The sequence below is a fragment of the Bolinopsis microptera genome, chromosome 5, assembly GCF_026151205.1.
Source record: "Bolinopsis microptera isolate Bmic1 chromosome 5, MBARI_Bmic_1.0, whole genome shotgun sequence".
NCBI classification, from domain to species: Eukaryota; Metazoa; Ctenophora; class Tentaculata; order Lobata; family Bolinopsidae; genus Bolinopsis; species Bolinopsis microptera.
In genome coordinates, this window is record NC_087076.1 from 16,998,718 (window position 1) to 17,022,853 (window position 24,136).

General features: G+C 39.2%; 12 protein-coding genes across 12 annotated transcripts; 11 read left to right on the forward strand and 1 right to left on the reverse strand.

Moving 5' to 3' along the window:
- Positions 1 to 4,949: 4,949 nt before the first annotated feature.
- On the reverse strand, positions 4,950 to 10,869 carry LOC134814955 (glutaminase kidney isoform, mitochondrial-like). The gene is made up of 11 exons (XM_063823321.1): positions 10,704 to 10,869; positions 10,174 to 10,276; positions 9,881 to 10,008; positions 9,566 to 9,695; positions 9,249 to 9,433; positions 8,961 to 9,128; positions 8,584 to 8,710; positions 7,563 to 7,778; positions 7,071 to 7,298; positions 5,800 to 5,938; positions 4,950 to 5,637 (listed from the first exon to the last, which is right to left on the reverse strand). Exons 1-11 carry the CDS (start codon positions 10,805 to 10,807, stop codon positions 5,465 to 5,467), a joined length of 1,701 nt encoding a protein of 566 aa, XP_063679391.1. The 5' UTR covers positions 10,808 to 10,869; the 3' UTR covers positions 4,950 to 5,464.
- Positions 10,870 to 13,928: 3,059 nt separating this feature from the next.
- LOC134815246 (obelin-like) lies at positions 13,929 to 14,693 on the forward strand. The gene has a single exon (XM_063823759.1). The coding sequence runs from the start codon at positions 13,929 to 13,931 to the stop codon at positions 14,547 to 14,549; it is 621 nt and encodes a 206-aa protein (XP_063679829.1). The 3' UTR covers positions 14,550 to 14,693.
- Positions 14,694 to 14,767: 74 nt separating this feature from the next.
- Positions 14,768 to 15,497, forward strand: LOC134815303 (obelin-like). Its single transcript, XM_063823820.1, has one exon. It carries the CDS (start codon positions 14,784 to 14,786, stop codon positions 15,486 to 15,488), a length of 705 nt encoding a protein of 234 aa, XP_063679890.1. The 5' UTR covers positions 14,768 to 14,783; the 3' UTR covers positions 15,489 to 15,497.
- Positions 15,498 to 15,713: 216 nt separating this feature from the next.
- Positions 15,714 to 16,436, forward strand: LOC134815306 (obelin-like). The gene has a single exon (XM_063823823.1). The coding sequence runs from the start codon at positions 15,723 to 15,725 to the stop codon at positions 16,425 to 16,427; it is 705 nt and encodes a 234-aa protein (XP_063679893.1). The 5' UTR covers positions 15,714 to 15,722; the 3' UTR covers positions 16,428 to 16,436.
- Positions 16,437 to 16,633: 197 nt separating this feature from the next.
- LOC134815327 (obelin-like) lies at positions 16,634 to 17,376 on the forward strand. The gene has a single exon (XM_063823845.1). The coding sequence runs from the start codon at positions 16,663 to 16,665 to the stop codon at positions 17,365 to 17,367; it is 705 nt and encodes a 234-aa protein (XP_063679915.1). The 5' UTR covers positions 16,634 to 16,662; the 3' UTR covers positions 17,368 to 17,376.
- A 214-nt stretch (positions 17,377 to 17,590) lies between these two features.
- Positions 17,591 to 18,449, forward strand: LOC134815171 (obelin-like). The gene has a single exon (XM_063823677.1). It carries the CDS (start codon positions 17,601 to 17,603, stop codon positions 18,303 to 18,305), a length of 705 nt encoding a protein of 234 aa, XP_063679747.1. The 5' UTR covers positions 17,591 to 17,600; the 3' UTR covers positions 18,306 to 18,449.
- A 75-nt stretch (positions 18,450 to 18,524) lies between these two features.
- Positions 18,525 to 19,378, forward strand: LOC134815259 (obelin-like). Its single transcript, XM_063823773.1, has one exon. The coding sequence runs from the start codon at positions 18,543 to 18,545 to the stop codon at positions 19,245 to 19,247; it is 705 nt and encodes a 234-aa protein (XP_063679843.1). The 5' UTR covers positions 18,525 to 18,542; the 3' UTR covers positions 19,248 to 19,378.
- Positions 19,379 to 19,470: 92 nt separating this feature from the next.
- Positions 19,471 to 20,400, forward strand: LOC134814849 (obelin-like). The gene has a single exon (XM_063823146.1). The coding sequence runs from the start codon at positions 19,482 to 19,484 to the stop codon at positions 20,184 to 20,186; it is 705 nt and encodes a 234-aa protein (XP_063679216.1). The 5' UTR covers positions 19,471 to 19,481; the 3' UTR covers positions 20,187 to 20,400.
- Positions 20,401 to 20,420: 20 nt separating this feature from the next.
- LOC134814850 (obelin-like) lies at positions 20,421 to 21,125 on the forward strand. Its single transcript, XM_063823147.1, has one exon. The coding sequence runs from the start codon at positions 20,421 to 20,423 to the stop codon at positions 21,123 to 21,125; it is 705 nt and encodes a 234-aa protein (XP_063679217.1).
- Positions 21,126 to 21,344: 219 nt separating this feature from the next.
- Positions 21,345 to 22,073, forward strand: LOC134815622 (obelin-like). Its single transcript, XM_063824172.1, has one exon. The coding sequence runs from the start codon at positions 21,360 to 21,362 to the stop codon at positions 22,062 to 22,064; it is 705 nt and encodes a 234-aa protein (XP_063680242.1). The 5' UTR covers positions 21,345 to 21,359; the 3' UTR covers positions 22,065 to 22,073.
- Positions 22,074 to 22,287: 214 nt separating this feature from the next.
- Positions 22,288 to 23,133, forward strand: LOC134814911 (obelin-like). Its single transcript, XM_063823248.1, has one exon. It carries the CDS (start codon positions 22,298 to 22,300, stop codon positions 23,000 to 23,002), a length of 705 nt encoding a protein of 234 aa, XP_063679318.1. The 5' UTR covers positions 22,288 to 22,297; the 3' UTR covers positions 23,003 to 23,133.
- A 77-nt stretch (positions 23,134 to 23,210) lies between these two features.
- Positions 23,211 to 24,086, forward strand: LOC134814910 (obelin-like). The gene has a single exon (XM_063823246.1). The coding sequence runs from the start codon at positions 23,238 to 23,240 to the stop codon at positions 23,940 to 23,942; it is 705 nt and encodes a 234-aa protein (XP_063679316.1). The 5' UTR covers positions 23,211 to 23,237; the 3' UTR covers positions 23,943 to 24,086.
- Positions 24,087 to 24,136: the final 50 nt, after the last annotated feature.

Genomic DNA, 24,136 nt, shown 5'->3' on the forward strand with positions numbered 1-24,136 from the left:
AGTTTCCTACCTTGCTCCTTCATAAAGATATTTGCTATTGAAGTTAGTGCTTTTTTGAAGAATAATTTTATAAAAACACAAAAGTTGTGAATTAGTATTTGACCAAAACCCATAATCATGGGTAGAGTGAACCGCTGCCAGTGTCTCTCTTTTCCAAACAAAAGAAAATGATATTAATTTGAGGAACTGTCCGCAAATGCAAATTGATACCGAGAATGAAATCGGTCGCTCGCTTTTCCCATTCAATAAGCTTTATTACAATACGTAAGCCGTGAATGAATGGGAAAAGCGAGCGACCGATTTCATTCTCGGTATCAATTTGCATTTGCGGACGGTTCCTCAAATTAATATCATTTTCTTTTGTTTGGAAAAGAGAGACACTGGCAGCGGTTCACTCTACCCATGATTATGGGTTTTGGTCAAATATCATCTCTTTTTGATTATAATGTCAGGATAATTTACACAGTCGAAACTTAATAAGGAGGTAATTTCAACGATTTCGAAATTTTACCTTTGAAAACGTTTCCTTGTGTTTAGGTAGGCATATCTGTCAATAACAGACTGAATATAGCACTTTTTACTCATTCAAGTTGGCATTAAATTCATATATAATGCCATTTTAATATCGTGGGAAAGCAGAATATATTCGAAATCACGAATGAGCAAAATTCTCACCTTTCGCACGTGCAAACTTTGAGCGGACGTTGCGTGCGCATAAAATATTGAATCACCATAAATTTTTGCATAGTGTTATTTAATATATAGTTTGATAAGCATGAAAAGTTTCAGACGATTTCAAAAAAGAACTTGGATCACAACGGGACTCCAAAGTTGGTAAAAATCGTGAAAATAACAATTTTTAGTGATTTTAGCTATTTTAAATGAATTTGGGCGTGTCCCCACGTGTGCAACTTTTTGATTTTCAACTTTAAAACTAGCCTATAACACAATTTACACCTTTAAGAAGCAAAATTGAGCTCCACAACCCAAGGGATGGCCCAACACCAGAGAATACTAATTCACAACTTTTGTGTTTTTATAAAATTATTCTTCAAAAAAGCACAAACTTCAATAGCGAATATCTTTATGAAGGAGCAAGGTAGGAAAACTTTCCGGTATATTTTCAGAATGCTTGAACAATTATCTAAGGTAAAAATGTCCTCAGATTTTGAATAAAATTACTCCTTAATGCTTTAAAATCGATTTGAAAAGTTGTTATTTTGTCAAAAATCAAGTTTTAAAAACACTTAAATTGATGACGTCATCAAGTGATGATGATGACGATGAATTATTTTTCGATATAATGTAAACTAAAGTATAAACAATTATCTTTAAAACCTGTGGTTCGAAATGACTGTATCTTTTATACTTTTGAATCTACGGACACTTAAATGTAGGCTACAATTTACTGCAAAAGCGTCTTATACATATATACATATATATATACATATATTTGACCAAAACCCATAATCATGGGTAGAGTGTACCGCTGCCAGTGTCTCTCTTTTCCAAACAAAAGGAAATGATATTAATTTGAGGAACCGTCCGCTAATGCAAATTGATACCGAGAATGAAATCGGTCGCTCGCTTTTCCCATTCATTCACGGCTTACGAATTGTAATAAAGCTTATTAAATGGGAAAAGCGAGCGACCGATTTCATTCTCGGTATCAATTTGCATTAGCGGACGGTTCCTCAAATTAATATCATTTCCTTTTGTTTGGAAAAGAGAGACACTGGCAGCGGTACACTCTACCCATGATTATGGGTTTTGGTCAAATATCATCTCTTTTTGATTATAATGTCAGGATAATTTACACAATCGAAACTTCATTAACAAGGAGGTAATTCCGACGATTTCGAAATTCTGCCTTTGAAAACGTTTCCTTGTGTTTAGTTAGGTATATCTGTCGATAACCGACTGAATATGGCACTTTTTACTCATTCAAGTTGGCATTAAATTCATATATAATGCCATTTAAATATCGTGGAAAGCAGAATATATTCGAAATCACGAATGAGCAAAATTCTCACCTTTCGCACGTGCAAACTTTGAGCGGACGTTGCGTGCGCATACAATATTGAATCACCGTAAATTTTTGCATAGTGGTATTTAATATATAGTTTGATAAGCATGCAAAGTTTCAGAAGATTTCAAAAAGAACTTGGATCACAACGGGACTCCAAAGTTGATAAAAATCGTGAAAATCAAAATTTTTAGTGATTTTAGCTATTTTAAATAAATTTGGGCGTGTCCCCACGTGTGCAACTTTTCGATTTTTAACTTTAAAACTAGCCTATAACACAATTTACACCTTTAAGAAGCAAAATTGAGCTCCACAACCCAAGGGATGACCCAACACCAGAGAATACTAATTCACAACTTTTGTGTTTTTATAAAATTATTCTTCAAAAAAGCACTAACTTCAATAGCAAATATCTTTATGAAGGAGCAAGGTAGGAAACTATTCCGGTAGATTTTCGGAATGCTTGAACAATTATCTAAGGTAAAAATGTCCTCAGATTTTGAATAAAATTACTCCTTAATAGCGTAAAATCGATTTGAAAAGTTGTTACTTTGTCAAAAATCAAGTTTTTAAAACACTTAATTTGATGACGTCATCAAGTGATGATGATGACGTTAAATTATTTTTCAATACAATGTAAACTAAAGCTTAAACGATTATCTTTAAAACCTGTGGTTCGAGATGACTGTATCGTTTATACTTTCGAATCTACGGACACTTAAATGTAGGCTACAATTGACTGCAAAAAGCGTCTATATTATATATATATATATATCTTCACGACAATCTGTTGTAAAACAGGGGTTCCAGAAAACCCACTTCACGATACTCCTGAAACATGAGATTTTTTTTACAGTCGATTTGGACAAGGTCTAGACGCCCTGCAAAGTTTCAGATCTCTAACTCAATTTTAACATGGTTTTTAAGGCACCTGAATATGGCGATTTTGGGTTTTTTACCTAATTTCGTATAACATGCTGGCGCGTATTTTGCGCAAATTTCTTAAAAACCTCCATATAACTATTTCTTATTCCTGTCATCTTTAACATTGAATTAGAATGTTTTGAACTTAAATGTACCTGCTGATCTACTTTCGATGAGTCTTAATGCCTGGAAATCAATAAAGGGGATATAATAGTATAGGGGGTAAATAGTATTGTGAATATAAGGGCGACGGTAATGCTTGCCAGCATTGTGATATATAGCTTCACGACAATCTGTTGTAAAACAGGGGTTCCAGAAAACCCACTTCCCGATACTCCTGCAACATGAAATTTTTTTTACAGTCGATTTGGACAAGGTCTAGACGCTCTGCAAAGTTTCAGATCTCTAACTCAATTTTAACATGGTTTTTAAGGCACCTGAATATGGCGATTTTGGGTTTTTTACCTAATTTCGTATAACATGCTGGCGCGTATTTTGCGCAAATTTCTTAAAAACCTCCACATAACTATTTCTTATTCCTGTCATCATTAACATTGAATTAGAATGTTTTGAACTTAAATATACCTGCTGAACTACTTTCGATGAGTCTTAATGCCTGGAAAACAATAAAGGGGATATAATAGTATAGGGGGTACATAGTGTTGTGAATATAAGGGCAACGGTTATGCTTGCCAGCATTGTGATTCTCTGGTGTTGGGTCATCCCTTGGGTTGTGGAGCTCAATTTTGCTTCTTAAAGGTGTAAATTGTGTTATAGGTTAGTTTTAAAGTTAAAAATCGAAAAGTTGCACACGTGGGGACACGCCCAAATTGATTTAAAATAGCTAAAATCACTAAAAATTTTGATTTTCACGATTTTTATCAACTTTGGAGTCCCGTTGTGATCCAAGTTCTTTTTGAAATCTTCTGAAACTTTGCATGCTTATCAAACTATATATTAAATACCACTATGCAAAAATTTACGGTGATTCAATATTGTATGCGCACGCAACGTCCGCTCAAAGTTTGCACGTGCGAAAGGTGAGAATTTTGCTAATTCGTGATTTCGAATATATTCTGCTTTCCCACGATATTTAAATGGCATTATATATGAATTTAATGCCAACTTGAATGAGTAAAAAGTGCCATATTCAGTCGGTTATCGACAGATATACCTAACTAAACACAAGAAAACGTTTTCAAAGGCAGAATTTCGAAATCGTCAGAATTACCTCCTTGTTAATGAAGTTTCGATTGTGTAAATTATCCTGACATTATAATCAAAAAGAGATGATATTTGACCAAAACCCATAATCATGGGTAGAGTGTACCGCTGCCAGTGTCTCTCTTTTCCAAACAAAAGGAAATGATATTAATTTGAGGAACCGTTCGCTAATGCAAATTGATACCGAGAATGAAATCGGTCGCTCGCTTTTCCCATTTAATAAGCTTTATTACAATTCGTAAGCCGTGAATGAATGGGAAAAGCGAGCGACCGATTTCATTCTCGGTATCAATTTGCATTAGCGAACGGTTCCTCAAATTAATATCATTTCCTTTTGTTTGGAAAAGAGAGACACTGGCAGCGGTACACTCTACCCATGATTATGGGTTTTGGTCAAATAGTATTATAATATATATTATGATATGTAATACTATATATCATAATATGTAATGTTATTTGGTAGCGTAGAAGAACGAAATTAGCAAACCAATCGTAGGAAGGGAAAAAGGAAAAAACTCCACCGATTGGTCAAGGACCTCACTCCTCAGTTGTTAATATTATTACTGAGACTTATTTTTAAATTAAGTCGCTGCGGATCTGAGTCAGAATCTTTTAATCTTGTGTTTTAGATCACCAGGTCAGATTTCTCACTATCCCACAAACATCGATAGCAGAGATAGCATCCGCCCGTTTTTTAATCTAACACTTATTTTACTTCGGACATTCCAACAGCCATAATTGAATGAAAATTAAAAGAAATTAAACGCGAAAGGTCTTTTGTTTACAACATTATTAACTCGCTAGATAAAAAGGAAATAATCAAGGTAATACAATTACAACATACCATTGAAAACTAATAATACTTGCTGAGCTTAAAAACAAGATAATTGTACTATTAGTATTACTAAACAGATTACATATGAACAGACGTTCGCGTTGAGGTCACTCAATTCAATTCTGGTTCAATTTATAATTTAGATATATTACAAAGCAAAAGTTGATTACAACCTTAAAGAGTTTTGGAAAAAAAAAGCAGTAAATATATAGCTCATACATGCATAAAAATGGCAAAGTAAGCTTTGGTGCGATTGTATCAAAACGTATCAAAGTATGAATTAAAAGGATTAAAAACATGCTAAAAATAATATGAAATAACAAAATATATACATACATATATATATCACTTAATAGTTATAGCAGTCAGTCTCGCTGGTAGAGATACTAATCATAAAAACTTATAATATTTATAGAATAAATTTTTAAAACTGTAATATAAAGATTAACATTCCTTCAGTTTCCCATGATGGCGGCCCCTGTCTGAGCTCCCTTTCGTTTGAGAAGAGTTATAATCTGCTCATGATTGTACTTGAAAGCGTCGTCAAGAGGTGTGTTCTCCCATCGATCAATTGGGTTGACGTCAACATGGCATTTATCTATCAGGAATTTCACCACGTCAAGCTGACCTGTTAAAAAAGATTATTTACTTGACGTCTTACTCGTTTGAAACAGTATTTGGCACACTGCAAAAACAGATACAACAAATAGTTTTATATACCCGATTGTACCTCATAATTAGGAATATTAACAAACCACAGTCTTAACTTTACTCCTGGCCAGTGACTTACCACCACAAACAGCGAGATGAATGGCAGTACGGCCGTCATAGTCGGGATAAGCGAAGTTTACACCTTCTTTGAGATACCGATATAGTGTCGTCATCGTTCCTTGGTATGCAGCAAAGAGCAGAATCAGACTCTGTTGGTCCTAAAATTAATTTAATCGTTTAATTTTGGAAACAAGATTATTATAATTGGTAGCGGTAATAAGTTATACTTATACTGTCACCGCATCAGGAACCCGAAAAAGACGCCAATACTGCCTGTCACCCCATCAGGACTACCAACTCAACAGACATAATACAGATCAACCATCATTATGCAGATTTCACGATCTGTTGTACGAGCATGGAACACTAGTGATTACTGTTTCCAGTACGTTGTGAGTGTGAGTGGGAGGACTGTTTGAGTATGAATGTGTCTTTTGTGGACTCGAATACTGATATCGCAGTTTAGTGATCATTGAAGTTGCCTTTTACTACTTCCTTTTATGTTAAATTATTATTTCAGCAATTATTTCTATTTCGGTTGTTTGTACGGGAGTTAAATTTTAAGTGATTTTGTTTTAAATTTTCATGATTCTTGAAATTCGAATTTTACTTACTCTAGATATGTTATTCATTCATGTATAGTCGAGACGATGGTGTTAGTGCCATCTCCGACAACTTTACGTTTAATTCCGTTTAATTCCGTTTAATTCCGTTTATAGTATTCGACGGCTTATCGGAGGGTCGTTAATCCGATTCTAGCTTTTGCACTTGTCTTGATTTTTTACGTAATCAAGCCTCATATTCAACAAGAATGCAACGCACACTACATATGAAGGGCAGGAATAAATTTTCAGGGGGGAGGGGGGGTCATGAGTATTTTTGAGAATATTTGAATCTGAAAATTTGACAATTTTCGCCAGGAATACTCAAAAATGTCTCAAAAATTATTTTTGAATCTCAGAAATTCAGCATGGATTTCTAATTTTCTCAAAAATTTTCCACTCAAAAGGGGACCTCAGGCTATTATGTTCATAGAGATTCGGCGGAATGACAGAGATTCGGCGGAATGACAGGCTGAGCGCGGCCCAGTAACTCAAAAGTAGTGATATACCAAATCATTCTTCATATCAGTGCAATATGGTCCATTGAGTTGAGATTTGTAACTTTTCTAAATTTACATCACAACAAAACACATAAAAATACTCAAAATCAATTTCTGAGAATGATAATTTGGCCATATTCGTCGGGACTCTAAAAAATACTCACGAACCGCCCCCCCCCTTATCAAACCTTGGTTTCATGAAAGTCTCTTCTCCTGGGGTCGATTTTGGTTCTGGATCTATCAGAAGGATCGAACTGGTGGAATACGAACCTATCCGTGAACAACTTGCAGAACTGAACCCCTCTAACAGAGTTTCTGCTCCTATCAAGTCTGGGCGAGTAGATACACATTCCCAGGACGTTGGGGATCACCACCATCAGCGCTCCTGACACGTTCGACTTGGCTGGCAGTCCGACCTGTGAGAAGTTTAATGAGCGGAAAAGCTTGGTAGACAGGGGGCGATACAAATCATAATTGTAAAATGGTATAAAATAAAGTTAAATTGTTTTTGATGTGGTTGATTACAATTTTGTTTGAGACCGTTGGGTACTAGTTAGTTTATTGCTACTGGACTTAATGAAAACATTGTCTCTGTATAATTTTATTAAAACTGAAATAAATGCGACAAGAGTTTTTAAACGGGTCACAGTATAATGGGCTAATTTTTAAAACTTATTGACCTCAAACATGAACTCTCCACTGTAATCGTTAACCCCACAACAGTTCATCATACTGAGACAGTTCCTCACAGCTTCAGGATACACCACTTTCTCTCCAGTCAGTGGACAGAGTCCACCAGATGCCAATGTAGCAGCCATCACAGAAGCGGCGTCAATTGACATATCAATTGCACTGTAGTGGATGAACAGTTCCATTGTTTGTTCTAGCGAGTCCGCCTAGAAGTTTCGAGTGATGTTTAAATAGGGAAAAAGAAATTGATAAATAACAAGACAAAAACCACCAGTCTAAAGCAGCGACAGATCAAATGTGTTAAATGGTCATTTCTGTTCAGTTTATAGATTAAAATATACAAGAAGCTTGCATGAAAGAGTGTGATGATGATGATGAAGGAGGATTAAATGCGGTAAGGAAACACTCGTGTAAAGAAATTTTTAGTAGGCCTTGATCCAGTGACCATTCCAGTGAAAAGTTTTATGCTTTTATCTTTAAACTGATCGATCTCAAAATATTATCAATAATAAATATTAGATTGAAGTGAATTCTCAGATCTATCAGGGCACATGATGAGTGTCAGTGGCTACAGAGTTGGAATAGTGTGGCCCATTATTTGCTGCTCAGTGCTCAATTACTTGAGACATTAACAGTATACCATTCTGATGAACAATGATACGTAATATGAAAGGCCAGGGTAGCACGGACCATGGTAGGAATTAGGAACGTCGCAGGTTAAAACGATATAGGAAGTGTAAAAATAAGCTCTAAAGCTCTGTTTCACAAGGCCTTGTGCGGGTTATTCCGATATGCAATTTTGATTACATTCATATCTCGTAATTATTCAAATATTTGCTGGCCTTAAAGTGCCAAGATATGAGCTGCAAAGACGTCTGAAAAATTCTGTACGTGTCTACTGGTAGTCCCGGCATATGTCTGTAACCATCATCTATTGATTAAATAGCAACATTATAACCAAAAATCAACAAGTAATGTAAAATTAAATTTGACGTTATTTCATAAACTGACGTTAGCCTCGTTGTTGAAACATCCATTCTCCCGTAAGTAATGACCGATGGCGTACAGTCGATTAGAATGGTCTTTCAAGGAGAGGGCTAGAGAGTTGTTAAACCCGACATACTCCTTCCCACAGAACCTGCGAATAAACTGGTAAGATCTAAATTCTGACGTACGAGCGATTGGAGTAAAGCCTGATTTGTCGAAGAGATAGGCGCATGGTAAACATTTAGTGTAGAAATTGATTTAATTTTCTTAGTTTGCGATTGGTGCGTAATATGTGGGTGGTAAACTGACGGTATATAATATTACTATTTGCTGGTTATTTATATTAGCTCTGTAGCTCAAATATCATCGAAATCATCTTAATTGCAAATTAAGGTACTCACTGCACACATTTCTTGAGGAAGTATTCAAATCTCTCTGAGAAGCAAAGGCTTGGTTTCATGAGGGAAGCCATGGTTAGTCCTCCAGTTAGAAGCAGAGGATTGTGAGGTTTCTTGTTTTTTAGGTTCAGGGCCTCTCCTTCCGAACCACTGGGTTCTTTTCCGATGTATCTATAGTGAGAATACAGTTGATTTTAATAATTTAGGCGATACGGTGTTTAAAAGTCGGTAGCCTTGGAGCAAAACGTTTATATTTTCATTGGTCATCTCACGCCAAGTATTGTTACTAACTGGTGGACGTAGTCTACAGATTTCTCGGTGCAAGTCAGAGCGTACAACAAAACACGGTTAAGGTCCTGGATCGGAAATGTTGTTTTGGAATCACCCAATGACAATCGTTGTCCGTCAACCGTACAAATGGATATGGCGTACTTTTCTGGATCAACTTTCGCCATTTGTGGTGTTAGATCGGCGACCTGGATGTTTTTGTACAGATCATTATAATATAAGTAATTAGACTTTTGAAAGTTTGATAAGAGCAGGATTCAATTTAATTCGCTCACATGAAATGAAAATACAATAAGTTGTCACCTACTTACTTTACTCACCTTTCCATGTTTTAAGGATTTGCACTCATCAAACATTTCCTTGATAACTGAGGTGAACTCACACCATTGAGGGATGACCAAATTTCCACAAAGAGCTTGTGTTATAAACACCATGTTTGATGACAGACATCTGAAAATAGTCCGATGAAAAATAATCTACTAAAATTAAATTCGGCTTATGGGCGGGTATAAACAACAGTATTTCAGAACTAAAATCATGGGAATTTTGAACAAGTGAGCAAATACTCAGATGATTTTGATGAGTCAAATCACATCAATATTAATATGATACTCGTCACTTCAATTTCAACTCACGCCTTGAAATCCTCCATGCTTAAAACTTCTGGGATACTTTCAGGATCGTGTCCTAATGCTTTAATCTTATCTATAGTATCTTTGAAGCGAGGATCACTTAGAGGGCGCAGCCCGTTCCTGCTAAGTCCCTGAAATATTAAAAAATTGTGAAATTAAGGATAACGTCTAAAAGACACCTATTAGTATAACTAAAAATAAATTGACATCAATGTATGATTAAAGGTAACGTTGGTCTTACGAATGTATCGATGGAGTTGTTAATTACAGTTTTACAGATTAAAACTTAAACTCACGTGAAGAAATTTAGCAGTGGAGACATCAACCCCATCCTCTTCTAAAAATTCGACCAAGAGACTTTCGTCGATAGAATTGCTGGCAACATTACTCACTTCCGAGCTGAAGAGGGCAAAAGTTTGGTATCCAACGAAGGATAAGATAAAATAACCAAATTTCGAATCAAAATCAAAATCCACTTTAATCGAATTGATTTTTTAAACCTTTAATTTAAATTATTCCCCGGGTATTTCGAGGTCAAAGGATTTAATTTAAATTTTATTGTTTTATTATCAATATTATGTCCCAAAACCAGACTTTTTCTGACATTCGTGAACACTGATTTTCTAAGAAATCGCTACTACCATCAAAATAACCCCAGACTTGTGCAAATTTATCTGGACGAGTGCCAAAAAAATCATCGAAAAACTATTAAAGAAGATGTAACCAGAAAGGTACGATTCGTGAAGTTATGTAATTGTAGGGATTGTAGGTGCCGCGGTATAGGAGTATAGGATCAGGGTCGGTATGTAGATTAAATATTACTCACTGCGCCTTGCTAGGTACCCCCAGAAATCCTGCTCCATCTGTTTCTGTCTTCTGGACCATTCTACGACCTGACTTGGACTTAGATTTACTTTTACCCTGGACCATGATACAGGAGATGGATCAACACAAAGCAGAAAAAAACGGAGCTTGTTTATTGTGTTTTATAGTAATATTGCAGTAATATGTTGTTATGAATACGATTAAATCAGCATAATTTTAGTATCAGAGCGGCGTGCTATCCTAATATTCTTATGTTCGGTAGCGAAGAAGAACGAAATTAACAAACCAATGAAGGAAAAGAATGAACAATCTCCACCAATTGGTCGGGTAGGATCTCAGCTATTATGATTTTTATCAAAATATGTTAAACAAATATATGCCTAAAACGCGTGAAGCTTGCTGTAAGGAGGCCTGGAGGCCGGCCCAACTGACAAATTTGGGACATCGAGACTGCGGACGTGAGATCGTTTCTATTGCTGACCAGGATTGCGTTATTAATACCGGACATGTTGTGGTATTGCGGTCTATCCGGTCATGCATTCAGCGAAATACGGATAAAGAATTTGGGAAAATTAAATCCTGGTCAAAGAAATCAGCCGCCATTGAACAAATAGGACGTTGCACAAAAACATTCACTAATAGAATAATAGAGTAATAGATGGAGGAGTCAATGCCAGAGAGGTCCAGTGCATAGGTACAATTTGTCAAGTTGCAGTCAATGAATCGTGTCTAATAATGTAATAGGTTTTGACTGATTTTATCTAAAGTTGGGAGGTTGGACGAAATCAAACAAATTGGTGTCTGGTGGCTTCCGATAGTCGAGATCATTGACATTGACGAATGAGATGATTGAATATAGGATCGTCAATTAGATTAATGGGTATCGATTGAATATTCATGAATCATCTGCCAGCGCCCCTCAGTCTCGATTCAAAGGGAGCAATTTAAACAAGCAATTTTAAACCGTGCATTAATTTGCTACATTCCGTAATTTTTGGTCCTCCAAAAATTTAGCGATCGTGAGTAGTCAGTTTAATGTGAATAACGATAGTTTAATTCACGAAGTCACAATGAAGGTTTGAATCCTGTAGTCAAATAAAATTAAAGGTTCAAAATTCTAGGTTCAAATCTCATCAGCAATCAGAACACGTGAAAGAAGAGAGCATTTAAAAAAACGCTTTTAACCTGACTAAATTTCTGCTCCTCTAGAAATTTACAAATGTTAAGAAGCAAGTTTACTGCAGTGGCCGATAATTTGATTCCGATGTAAAAATAACAAATGGCAATGCAATGTATCCATTATTAATTTAGTCGATTCCTAACGTTTAAATAAAATTGGGGAGGCTGCTGGCTGGGGAAGGAAAAGTGTGTGAATTAAAACTTGGATGATAAAACATGCACACAGCTAAGTGTGCCCAAAGCACTTGTTCAATAATTCTCATGAGTCACACGTTGATGTAATGACGTATTAAAAAAATATCATTTTGAACTTTTTTGATATCCCCCAAGCCAAAAACCCGACTTCTATTCCTTTATACTTTTATAGATAATAAATTAGATATTATAATATATAGATACTGGATAGCTACAAATTGGTACAAATACTGTTTTTCATAGGAGGGTGATTATTTCAGGAGAGAAAATAAAAATTTTAGGAAAACGACAGATATGCAAAAAGAGTTAAGAGAGTGACCAAAGTGTCAATCATTAAAGTGGACAAAACCTTACGATCGTCGATCAACCATAAAGATCAATAGAACTAGAGATATAGCACAAATAGTTTTAACAGATTCTCAGTATAGAAGTACAGCATAAGACTGCTTCTATTCGTGTACTCAACCAAACTCGTTTACGGTAGATATCAAATGTGAAAAGGAAAAAAAACTGAGCGATAAACTAATCAATTTACCCTCATAGAAAAATATGCAGTCTACACTCGGGTTGGATTTTTTTGTTTTCCACTAAAGATCAGTAGTCAGTACCTACTCTGTACATACAAATATATTTACTGCATTCGCATATGTTCCACTCTTTTAGAGTGACCGATTCCAAATAATGAGATTCAATCAAAATAGTGATAGGTCGGTTATGCAGAACAATAATCCTATCACACCGACTTCAGGAGATTATGACAAATTTTATGAAATTAGGGCACTCCGTAACTTGTTGAGTAAACAAAATATGGAGGTGTGTGGAGATCATAATTCATAATTGGGCTGATACTCCTGACAAATAATTAGGTATCATTCCTGCAGGTCCACACCACAAATATTACTGAAAAGCTCATTGAAATTATAACAAAACAATTCGGGACGCACATTAACTCCAGTATCGGTCTAATCTTGGTTCGTAGGCCAATGCCCAACGTGTTTACAAGCCTGGGCTCGTTACGTTGGAAATGTATAAAATTATTAAAAATTGGTCCACATATGGCAATTTTGGCCTAAGAGGTTCACAATCAAGGGTTAGAAACTTAAAGATTTGAAGTTGAATGAAGCGAGCTCATTTCGACCTTCAAAACTCAGAGAAGAGAATTAACCCTTTTTACATCAGAACCTTTTTGCAGTTATCCAAGAAGTTAGTTTTCGATCACCTTGTAGGTATTTGATGAGGTCTTGGACGAGGACCAAGCGTGCGTAGTTAAAATTTATTTAATCCCGGAAACCAGAAAAACCAATTAAGATTAAAAACTAGAGTTATTGACATTCAAGTTAATTGGATATGATGATATCTATAGATCCGACTCCTGTATCCAAATAACTGATTAACACTTTAAGCCTTAATTAATATGGTTGATATCAATTAAATATAATGTAATAAGAGCTAATTTGCCCCTGAAGTTAATCATATTGTATCGTATAAAAGTCCGTTAGGACACAGTTCATAATCATCATTTCAACTTTGCTTTAGTAGTGACTACTTAACAAGAAGTTTTTTATTCAGTCTTCCATTCAAAATTTATTTTACCACATTTTTATTCCTTTGAAGATTAGTACATTTTCTTGGCTTGTTTGTTGGACGAATTGTTGTTTTGGAAAGGACATTTTTTATAATTCTTTGTCTCTTTTTGTTTTCAATTCTAGTGACTGTAAGCCAATACCCAACCTCTTAGAAAAATTTCTTTCATAAATCCGAATGTATTACATAATTGTTTTTAGCTAGAAATTCAATTCTTAAAAAAACAATCACTTAACAATTTCTTATTTTAGCCAAGAAAACCAACAAGATGCCACTTGACGAGACCAACAACGAGAGTTACAGATACCTGAGGAGCGTGGGTAACATGTGGCAGTTCAACGTAGAGGATCTCCACCCAAAGATGATCTCCCGGCTCTACAAGAGGTTCGACACCTTCGATTTGGACTGTGACGGTAAAATGGAGATCGACGAGATCCTCTACTGGCCCGACAGAATGAGACAGCTGGTGAACGCTACTGACGAACAGGTCGACAAGATGAGGGCTGCTTGCTACACCTTCTTCACCAACAAAGGAGTCGACCCAGTCAACGGCCTTCTCAGGGAGGACTGGGTTGAGTCTAACAGAGTCTTTGCTGAGGCTGAAAGAGAAAGGGACAGACGTGGCGAACCCTCCATGATTGGTCTCTTGTCCAACGCTTACTACGATGTCCTCGATGATGACGGTGATGGTACAGTCAGTGTTGAGGAACTCAAGACCATGATGAAAGCTTTCGATGTGCCCCAGGAGGCTGCTTACACCTTCTTCGAGAAGGCTGACACAGACAAGAGTGGTGCACTTGAGCGACCTGAGCTCATCCATCTCTTCAGAAAATTCTGGATGGAGCCCTACGATCCTCAGTGGGACGGTGTCTACGCTTACAAATACTAACCAGAACATTTACCAACTCAATCCATAATTTGTGCATCCTCGGATATTCGATTTCCACTTTTTACCCTGACTTTCACAGTTCTCAATTTTAGAAACACTTAATCCAATAACAATTTACACATTGATATGATCTTTCCAAGAAACGCTGTTTTACTCTTGTTTTTCGTGATCTAAACCTTCACCACAGCATAATTATTTATTCAAATCGATCAAATTTGATTAATCAATCTCAATATGTTTTCTGATTATTCTCCAATCATTCAAAACATGAATACATTCACTAACCAATCTATTATTTTAGCCAAGAAAACCAACAAGATGCCACTCGACGAGACCAACAACGAGAGTTACAGATACCTGAGGAGCGTGGGTAACATGTGGCAGTTCAACGTAGAGGATCTCCACCCAAAGATGATCTCCCGGCTCTACAAGAGGTTCGACACCTTCGATTTGGACTGTGACGGTAAAATGGAGATCGACGAGATCCTCTACTGGCCCGACAGAATGAGACAGCTGGTGAACGCTACTGACGAACAGGTCGACAAGATGAGGGCTGCTTGCTACACCTTCTTCACCAACAAAGGAGTCGACCCAGTCAACGGCCTTCTCAGGGAGGACTGGGTTGAGTCTAACAGAGTCTTTGCTGAGGCTGAAAGAGAAAGGGACAGACGTGGCGAACCCTCCATGATTGGTCTCTTGTCCAACGCTTACTACGATGTCCTCGATGATGACGGTGATGGTACAGTCAGTGTTGAGGAACTCAAGACCATGATGAAAGCTTTCGATGTGCCCCAGGAGGCTGCTTACACCTTCTTCGAGAAGGCTGACACAGACAAGAGTGGTGCACTTGAGCGACCTGAGCTCATCCATCTCTTCAGAAAATTCTGGATGGAGCCCTACGATCCTCAGTGGGACGGTGTCTACGCTTACAAATACTAACCACAACATTTACCAACTCAATCCATAATTTGTGCATCCTCGGATATTCGATTTCCACTTTTAACCCTGACTATCACAGTTCTCAATTTTAGAAACACTTAATTCAATAACAATTTACACATTGATATGATCTTTCCAAGAAACGCTGTTTTACTCTTGTTTTTCGTGATCTAAACCTTCACCACAGCATAATTATTTATTCAAATCGATCAAATTTGATTAATCAATCTCAATATGTTTTCTGATTATTCTCCAATCATTCAAAACATGAATACATTCACTAACCAATCTATTATTTTAGCCAAGAAAACCAACAAGATGCCACTCGACGAGACCAACAACGAGAGTTACAGATACCTGAGGAGCGTGGGTAACATGTGGCAGTTCAACGTAGAGGATCTCCACCCAAAGATGATCTCCCGGCTCTACAAGAGGTTCGACACCTTCGATTTGGACTGTGACGGTAAAATGGAGATCGACGAGATCCTCTACTGGCCCGACAGAATGAGACAGCTGGTGAACGCTACTGACGAACAGGTCGACAAGATGAGGGCTGCTTGCTACACCTTCTTCACCAACAAAGGAGTCGACCCAGTCAACGGCCTTCTCAGGGAGGACTGGGTTGAGTCTAACAGAGTCTTTGCTGAGGCTGAAAGAGAAAGGGACAGACGTGGCGAACCCTCCATGATTGGTCTCTTGTCCAACGCTTACTACGATGTCCTCGATGATGACGGTGATGGTACAGTCAGTGTTGAGGAACTCAAGACCATGATGAAAGCTTTCGATGTGCCCCAGGAGGCTGCTTACACCTTCTTCGAGAAGGCTGACACAGACAAGAGTGGTGCACTTGAGCGACCTGAGCTCATCCATCTCTTCAGAAAATTCTGGATGGAGCCCTACGATCCTCAGTGGGACGGTGTCTACGCTTACAAATACTAACCACAACATTTACCAACTCAATCCATAATTTGTGCATCCTCGGATATTCGATTTCCACTTTTAACCCTGACTATCACAGTTCTCAATTTTAGAAACACTTAATTCAATAACAATTTACACATTGATATGATCTTTCCAAGAAACGCTGTTTTACTCTTGTTTTTCGTGATCTAAACCTTCACCAGGATATGAATACTTTATTCAAATCGATCAAATTTGATTAATCAATCTCAATATGTTTTCTGATTATTCTCCAATCATTCAAAACATGAATACATTCACTAACCAATCTATTATTTTAGCCAAGAAAACCAACAAGATGCCACTCGACGAGACCAACAACGAGAGTTACAGATACCTGAGGAGCGTGGGTAACATGTGGCAGTTCAACGTAGAGGATCTCCACCCAAAGATGATCTCCCGGCTCTACAAGAGGTTCGACACCTTCGATTTGGACTGTGACGGTAAAATGGAGATCGACGAGATCCTCTACTGGCCCGACAGAATGAGACAGCTGGTGAACGCTACTGACGAACAGGTCGACAAGATGAGGGCTGCTTGCTACACCTTCTTCACCAACAAAGGAGTCGACCCAGTCAACGGCCTTCTCAGGGAGGACTGGGTTGAGTCTAACAGAGTCTTTGCTGAGGCTGAAAGAGAAAGGGACAGACGTGGCGAACCCTCCATGATTGGTCTCTTGTCCAACGCTTACTACGATGTCCTCGATGATGACGGTGATGGTACAGTCAGTGTTGAGGAACTCAAGACCATGATGAAAGCTTTCGATGTGCCCCAGGAGGCTGCTTACACCTTCTTCGAGAAGGCTGACACAGACAAGAGTGGTGCACTTGAGCGACCTGAGCTCATCCATCTCTTCAGAAAATTCTGGATGGAGCCCTACGATCCTCAGTGGGACGGTGTCTACGCTTACAAATACTAACCACAACATTTACCAACTCAATCCATAATTTGTGCATCCTCGGATATTCGATTTCCACTTTTTACCCTGACTTTCACAGTTCTCAATTTTAGAAACACTTAATCAATAACAATTTACACATTGATATGATCTTTCCAAGAAACGCTGTTTTACTCTTGTTTTTCGTGATCTAAACCTTCACCACAGCATAATTATTTATTCAAATCGATCAAATTTGATTAATCAATCTCAATATGTTTTCTGATTATTCTCCAATCATTCAAAACATGAATACATTCACTAACCAATCTATTATTTTAGCCAAGAAAACCAACAAGATGCCACTCGACGAGACCAACAACGAGAGTTACAGATACCTGAGGAGCGTGGGTAACATGTGGCAGTTCAACGTAGAGGATCTCCACCCAAAGATGATCTCCCGGCTCTACAAGAGGTTCGACACCTTCGATTTGGACTGTGACGGTAAAATGGAGATCGACGAGATCCTCTACTGGCCCGACAGAATGAGACAGCTGGTGAACGCTACTGACGAACAGGTCGACAAGATGAGGGCTGCTTGCTACACCTTCTTCACCAACAAAGGAGTCGACCCAGTCAACGGCCTTCTCAGGGAGGACTGGGTTGAGTCTAACAGAGTCTTTGCTGAGGCTGAAAGAGAAAGGGACAGACGTGGCGAACCCTCCATGATTGGTCTCTTGTCCAACGCTTACTACGATGTCCTCGATGATGACGGTGATGGTACAGTCAGTGTTGAGGAACTCAAGACCATGATGAAAGCTTTCGATGTGCCCCAGGAGGCTGCTTACACCTTCTTCGAGAAGGCTGACACAGACAAGAGTGGTGCACTTGAGCGACCTGAGCTCATCCATCTCTTCAGAAAATTCTGGATGGAGCCCTACGATCCTCAGTGGGACGGTGTCTACGCTTACAAATACTAACCACAACATTTACCAACTCAATCCATAATTTGTGCATCCTCGGATATTCGATTTCCACTTTTTACCCTGACTTTCACAGTTCTCAATTTTAGAAACACTTAATCCAATAACAATTTACACATTGATATGATCTTTCCAAGAAACGCTGTTTTACTCTTGTTTTTCGTGATCTAAACCTTCACCACAGGATATGAATACTTTATTCAAATCGATCAAATTTGATTAATCAATCTCAATATGTTTTCTGATTATTCTCCAATCATTCAAAACATGAATACATTCACTAACCAATCTATTATTTTAGCCAAGAAAACCAACAAGATGCCACTCGACGAGACCAACAACGAGAGTTACAGATACCTGAGGAGCGTGGGTAACATGTGGCAGTTCAACGTAGAGGATCTCCACCCAAAGATGATCTCCCGGCTCTACAAGAGGTTCGACACCTTCGATTTGGACTGTGACGGTAAAATGGAGATCGACGAGATCCTCTACTGGCCCGACAGAATGAGACAGCTGGTGAACGCTACTGACGAACAGGTCGACAAGATGAGGGCTGCTTGCTACACCTTCTTCACCAACAAAGGAGTCGACCCAGTCAACGGCCTTCTCAGGGAGGACTGGGTTGAGTCTAACAGAGTCTTTGCTGAGGCTGAAAGAGAAAGGGACAGACGTGGCGAACCCTCCATGATTGGTCTCTTGTCCAACGCTTACTACGATGTCCTCGATGATGACGGTGATGGTACAGTCAGTGTTGAGGAACTCAAGACCATGATGAAAGCTTTCGATGTGCCCCAGGAGGCTGCTTACACCTTCTTCGAGAAGGCTGACACAGACAAGAGTGGTGCACTTGAGCGACCTGAGCTCATCCATCTCTTCAGAAAATTCTGGATGGAGCCCTACGATCCTCAGTGGGACGGTGTCTACGCTTACAAATACTAACCAGAACATTTACCAACTCAATCCATAATTTGTGCATCCTCGGATATTCGATTTCCACTTTTTACCCTGACTTTCACAGTTCTCAATTTTAGAAACACTTAATTCAATAACAATTTACACATTGATATGATCTTTCCAAGAAACGCTGTTTTACTCTTGTTTTTCGTGATCTAAACCTTCACCACAGCATAATAATTTATTCAAATCGATCAAATTTGATTAATCAATCTCAATATGTTTTCTGATTATTCTCCAATCATTCAAAACATGAATACATTCACTAACCAATCTATTATTTTAGCCAAGAAAACCAACAAGATGCCACTCGACGAGACCAACAACGAGAGTTACAGATACCTGAGGAGCGTGGGTAACATGTGGCAGTTCAACGTAGAGGATCTCCACCCAAAGATGATCTCCCGGCTCTACAAGAGGTTCGACACCTTCGATTTGGACTGTGACGGTAAAATGGAGATCGACGAGATCCTCTACTGGCCCGACAGAATGAGACAGCTGGTGAACGCTACTGACGAACAGGTCGACAAGATGAGGGCTGCTTGCTACACCTTCTTCACCAACAAAGGAGTCGACCCAGTCAACGGCCTTCTCAGGGAGGACTGGGTTGAGTCTAACAGAGTCTTTGCTGAGGCTGAAAGAGAAAGGGACAGACGTGGCGAACCCTCCATGATTGGTCTCTTGTCCAACGCTTACTACGATGTCCTCGATGATGACGGTGATGGTACAGTCAGTGTTGAGGAACTCAAGACCATGATGAAAGCTTTCGATGTGCCCCAGGAGGCTGCTTACACCTTCTTCGAGAAGGCTGACACAGACAAGAGTGGTGCACTTGAGCGACCTGAGCTCATCCATCTCTTCAGAAAATTCTGGATGGAGCCCTACGATCCTCAGTGGGACGGTGTCTACGCTTACAAATACTAACCACAACATTTACCAACTCAATCCATAATTTGTGCATCCTCGGATATTCGATTTCCACTTTTTACCCTGACTATCACAGTTCTCAATTTTAGAAACACTTAATTCAATAACAATTTACACATTGATATGATCTTTCCAAGAAACGCTGTTTTACTCTTGTTTTTCGTGATCTAAACCTTCACCACAGCATAATTATTTATTCAAATCGATCAAATTTGATTAATCAATCTCAATATGTTTTCTGATTATTCTCCAATCATTCAAAACATGAATACATTCACTAACCAATCTATTATTTTAGCCAAGAAAACCAACAAGATGCCACTCGACGAGACCAACAACGAGAGTTACAGATACCTGAGGAGCGTGGGTAACATGTGGCAGTTCAACGTAGAGGATCTCCACCCAAAGATGATCTCCCGGCTCTACAAGAGGTTCGACACCTTCGATTTGGACTGTGACGGTAAAATGGAGATCGACGAGATCCTCTACTGGCCCGACAGAATGAGACAGCTGGTGAACGCTACTGACGAACAGGTCGACAAGATGAGGGCTGCTTGCTACACCTTCTTCACCAACAAAGGAGTCGACCCAGTCAACGGCCTTCTCAGGGAGGACTGGGTTGAGTCTAACAGAGTCTTTGCTGAGGCTGAAAGAGAAAGGGACAGACGTGGCGAACCCTCCATGATTGGTCTCTTGTCCAACGCTTACTACGATGTCCTCGATGATGACGGTGATGGTACAGTCAGTGTTGAGGAACTCAAGACCATGATGAAAGCTTTCGATGTGCCCCAGGAGGCTGCTTACACCTTCTTCGAGAAGGCTGACACAGACAAGAGTGGTGCACTTGAGCGACCTGAGCTCATCCATCTCTTCAGAAAATTCTGGATGGAGCCCTACGATCCTCAGTGGGACGGTGTCTACGCTTACAAATACTAACCACAACATTTACCAACTCAATCCATAATTTGTGCATCCTCGGATATTCGATTTCCACTTTTTACCCTGACTTTCACAGTTCTCAATTTTAGAAACACTTAATCCAATAACAATTTACACATTGATATGATCTTTCCAAGAAACGCTGTTTTACTCTTGTTTTTCGTGATCTAAACCTTCACCACAGCATAAATATTTATGCAAATCGATCAAATTTGATTAATCAATCTCAATATGTTTTCTGATTATTCTCCAATCATTCAAAACATGAATACATTCACTAACCAATCTATTATTTTAGCCAAGAAAACCAACAAGATGCCACTCGACGAGACCAACAACGAGAGTTACAGATACCTGAGGAGCGTGGGTAACATGTGGCAGTTCAACGTAGAGGATCTCCACCCAAAGATGATCTCCCGGCTCTACAAGAGGTTCGACACCTTCGATTTGGACTGTGACGGTAAAATGGAGATCGACGAGATCCTCTACTGGCCCGACAGAATGAGACAGCTGGTGAACGCTACTGACGAACAGGTCGACAAGATGAGGGCTGCTTGCTACACCTTCTTCACCAACAAAGGAGTCGACCCAGTCAACGGCCTTCTCAGGGAGGACTGGGTTGAGTCTAACAGAGTCTTTGCTGAGGCTGAAAGAGAAAGGGACAGACGTGGCGAACCCTCCATGATTGGTCTCTTGTCCAACGCTTACTACGATGTCCTCGATGATGACGGTGATGGTACAGTCAGTGTTGAGGAACTCAAGACCATGATGAAAGCTTTCGATGTGCCCCAGGAGGCTGCTTACACCTTCTTCGAGAAGGCTGACACAGACAAGAGTGGTGCACTTGAGCGACCTGAGCTCATCCATCTCTTCAGAAAATTCTGGATGGAGCCCTACGATCCTCAGTGGGACGGTGTCTACGCTTACAAATACTAACCACAACATTTACCAACTCAATCCATAATTTGTGCATCCTCGGATATTCGATTTCCACTTTTTACCCTGACTTTCACAGTTCTCAATTTTAGAAACACTTAATCAATAACAATTTACACATTGATATGATCTTTCCAAGAAACGCTGTTTTACTCTTGTTTTTCGTGATCTAAACCTTCACCACAGCATAATTATTTATTCAAATCGATCAAATTTGATTAATCAATCTCAATATGTTTTCTGATTATTCTCCAATCATTCAAAACATGAATACATTCACTAACCAATCTATTATTTTAGCCAAGAAAACCAACAAGATGCCACTCGACGAGACCAACAACGAGAGTTACAGATACCTGAGGAGCGTGGGTAACATGTGGCAGTTCAACGTAGAGGATCTCCACCCAAAGATGATCTCCCGGCTCTACAAGAGGTTCGACACCTTCGATTTGGACTGTGACGGTAAAATGGAGATCGACGAGATCCTCTACTGGCCCGACAGAATGAGACAGCTGGTGAACGCTACTGACGAACAGGTCGACAAGATGAGGGCTGCTTGCTACACCTTCTTCACCAACAAAGGAGTCGACCCAGTCAACGGCCTTCTCAGGGAGGACTGGGTTGAGTCTAACAGAGTCTTTGCTGAGGCTGAAAGAGAAAGGGACAGACGTGGCGAACCCTCCATGATTGGTCTCTTGTCCAACGCTTACTACGATGTCCTCGATGATGACGGTGATGGTACAGTCAGTGTTGAGGAACTCAAGACCATGATGAAAGCTTTCGATGTGCCCCAGGAGGCTGCTTACACCTTCTTCGAGAAGGCTGACACAGACAAGAGTGGTGCACTTGAGCGACCTGAGCTCATCCATCTCTTCAGAAAATTCTGGATGGAGCCCTACGATCCTCAGTGGGACGGTGTCTACGCTTACAAATACTAACCACAACATTTACCAACTCAATCCATAATTTGTGCATCCTCGGATATTCGATTTCCACTTTTTACCCTGACTTTCACAGTTCTCAATTTTAGAAACACTTAATTCAATAACAATTTACACATTGATATGATCTTTCCAAGAAACGCTGTTTTACTCTTGTTTTTCGTGATCTAAACCTTCACCAGGATATGAATACTTTATTCAAATCGATCAAATTTGATTAATCAATCTCAATATGTTTTCTGATTATTCTCCAATCATTCAAAACATGAATACATTCACTAACCAATCTATTATTTTAGCCAAGAAAACCAACAAGATGCCACTCGACGAGACCAACAACGAGAGTTACAGATACCTGAGGAGCGTGGGTAACATGTGGCAGTTCAACGTAGAGGATCTCCACCCAAAGATGATCTCCCGGCTCTACAAGAGGTTCGACACCTTCGATTTGGACTGTGACGGTAAAATGGAGATCGACGAGATCCTCTACTGGCCCGACAGAATGAGACAGCTGGTGAACGCTACTGACGAACAGGTCGACAAGATGAGGGCTGCTTGCTACACCTTCTTCACCAACAAAGGAGTCGACCCAGTCAACGGCCTTCTCAGGGAGGACTGGGTTGAGTCTAACAGAGTCTTTGCTGAGGCTGAAAGAGAAAGGGACAGACGTGGCGAACCCTCCATGATTGGTCTCTTGTCCAACGCTTACTACGATGTCCTCGATGATGACGGTGATGGTACAGTCAGTGTTGAGGAACTCAAGACCATGATGAAAGCTTTCGATGTGCCCCAGGAGGCTGCTTACACCTTCTTCGAGAAGGCTGACACAGACAAGAGTGGTGCACTTGAGCGACCTGAGCTCATCCATCTCTTCAGAAAATTCTGGATGGAGCCCTACGATCCTCAGTGGGACGGTGTCTACGCTTACAAATACTAACCACAACATTTACCAACTCAATCCATAATTTGTGCATCCTCGGATATTCGATTTCCACTTTTTACCCTGACTTTCACAGTTCTCAATTTTAGAAACACTTAATCCAATAACAATTTACACATTGATATGATCTTTCCAAGAAACGCTGTTTTACTCTTGTTTTTCGTGATCTAAACCTTCACCACAGCATAATA

What these genes read in the sequence shown, in the direction of transcription:
- LOC134814850 (XM_063823147.1), top strand. Translation starts at nt 20,421, where the DNA reads ATGTTTTCTGATTATTCTCCAATCATTCAAAACATGAATACATTCACT.
- LOC134814849 (XM_063823146.1), top strand. Translation starts at nt 19,482, where the DNA reads ATGTTTTCTGATTATTCTCCAATCATTCAAAACATGAATACATTCACT.
- LOC134815327 (XM_063823845.1), top strand. Translation starts at nt 16,663, where the DNA reads ATGTTTTCTGATTATTCTCCAATCATTCAAAACATGAATACATTCACT.
- LOC134814911 (XM_063823248.1), top strand. Translation starts at nt 22,298, where the DNA reads ATGTTTTCTGATTATTCTCCAATCATTCAAAACATGAATACATTCACT.
- LOC134814955 (XM_063823321.1), bottom strand. Translation starts at nt 10,807, where the DNA reads ATGGTCCAGGGTAAAAGTAAATCTAAGTCCAAGTCAGGTCGTAGAATG. An exon ending in TCTGTAGACTACGTCCACCA is followed by an intron (nt 9,129 to 9,248) that starts GTTAGTAACAAT and finishes TTCTCACTATAG; the next exon opens with ATACATCGGAAAAGAACCCA. An exon ending in GTGGAGAGTTCATGTTTGAG is followed by an intron (nt 7,299 to 7,562) that starts GTCAATAAGTTT and finishes AACTTCTCACAG; the next exon opens with GTCGGACTGCCAGCCAAGTC.
- LOC134815171 (XM_063823677.1), top strand. Translation starts at nt 17,601, where the DNA reads ATGTTTTCTGATTATTCTCCAATCATTCAAAACATGAATACATTCACT.
- LOC134814910 (XM_063823246.1), top strand. Translation starts at nt 23,238, where the DNA reads ATGTTTTCTGATTATTCTCCAATCATTCAAAACATGAATACATTCACT.
- LOC134815259 (XM_063823773.1), top strand. Translation starts at nt 18,543, where the DNA reads ATGTTTTCTGATTATTCTCCAATCATTCAAAACATGAATACATTCACT.
- LOC134815306 (XM_063823823.1), top strand. Translation starts at nt 15,723, where the DNA reads ATGTTTTCTGATTATTCTCCAATCATTCAAAACATGAATACATTCACT.
- LOC134815246 (XM_063823759.1), top strand. Translation starts at nt 13,929, where the DNA reads ATGCCACTTGACGAGACCAACAACGAGAGTTACAGATACCTGAGGAGC.
- LOC134815303 (XM_063823820.1), top strand. Translation starts at nt 14,784, where the DNA reads ATGTTTTCTGATTATTCTCCAATCATTCAAAACATGAATACATTCACT.
- LOC134815622 (XM_063824172.1), top strand. Translation starts at nt 21,360, where the DNA reads ATGTTTTCTGATTATTCTCCAATCATTCAAAACATGAATACATTCACT.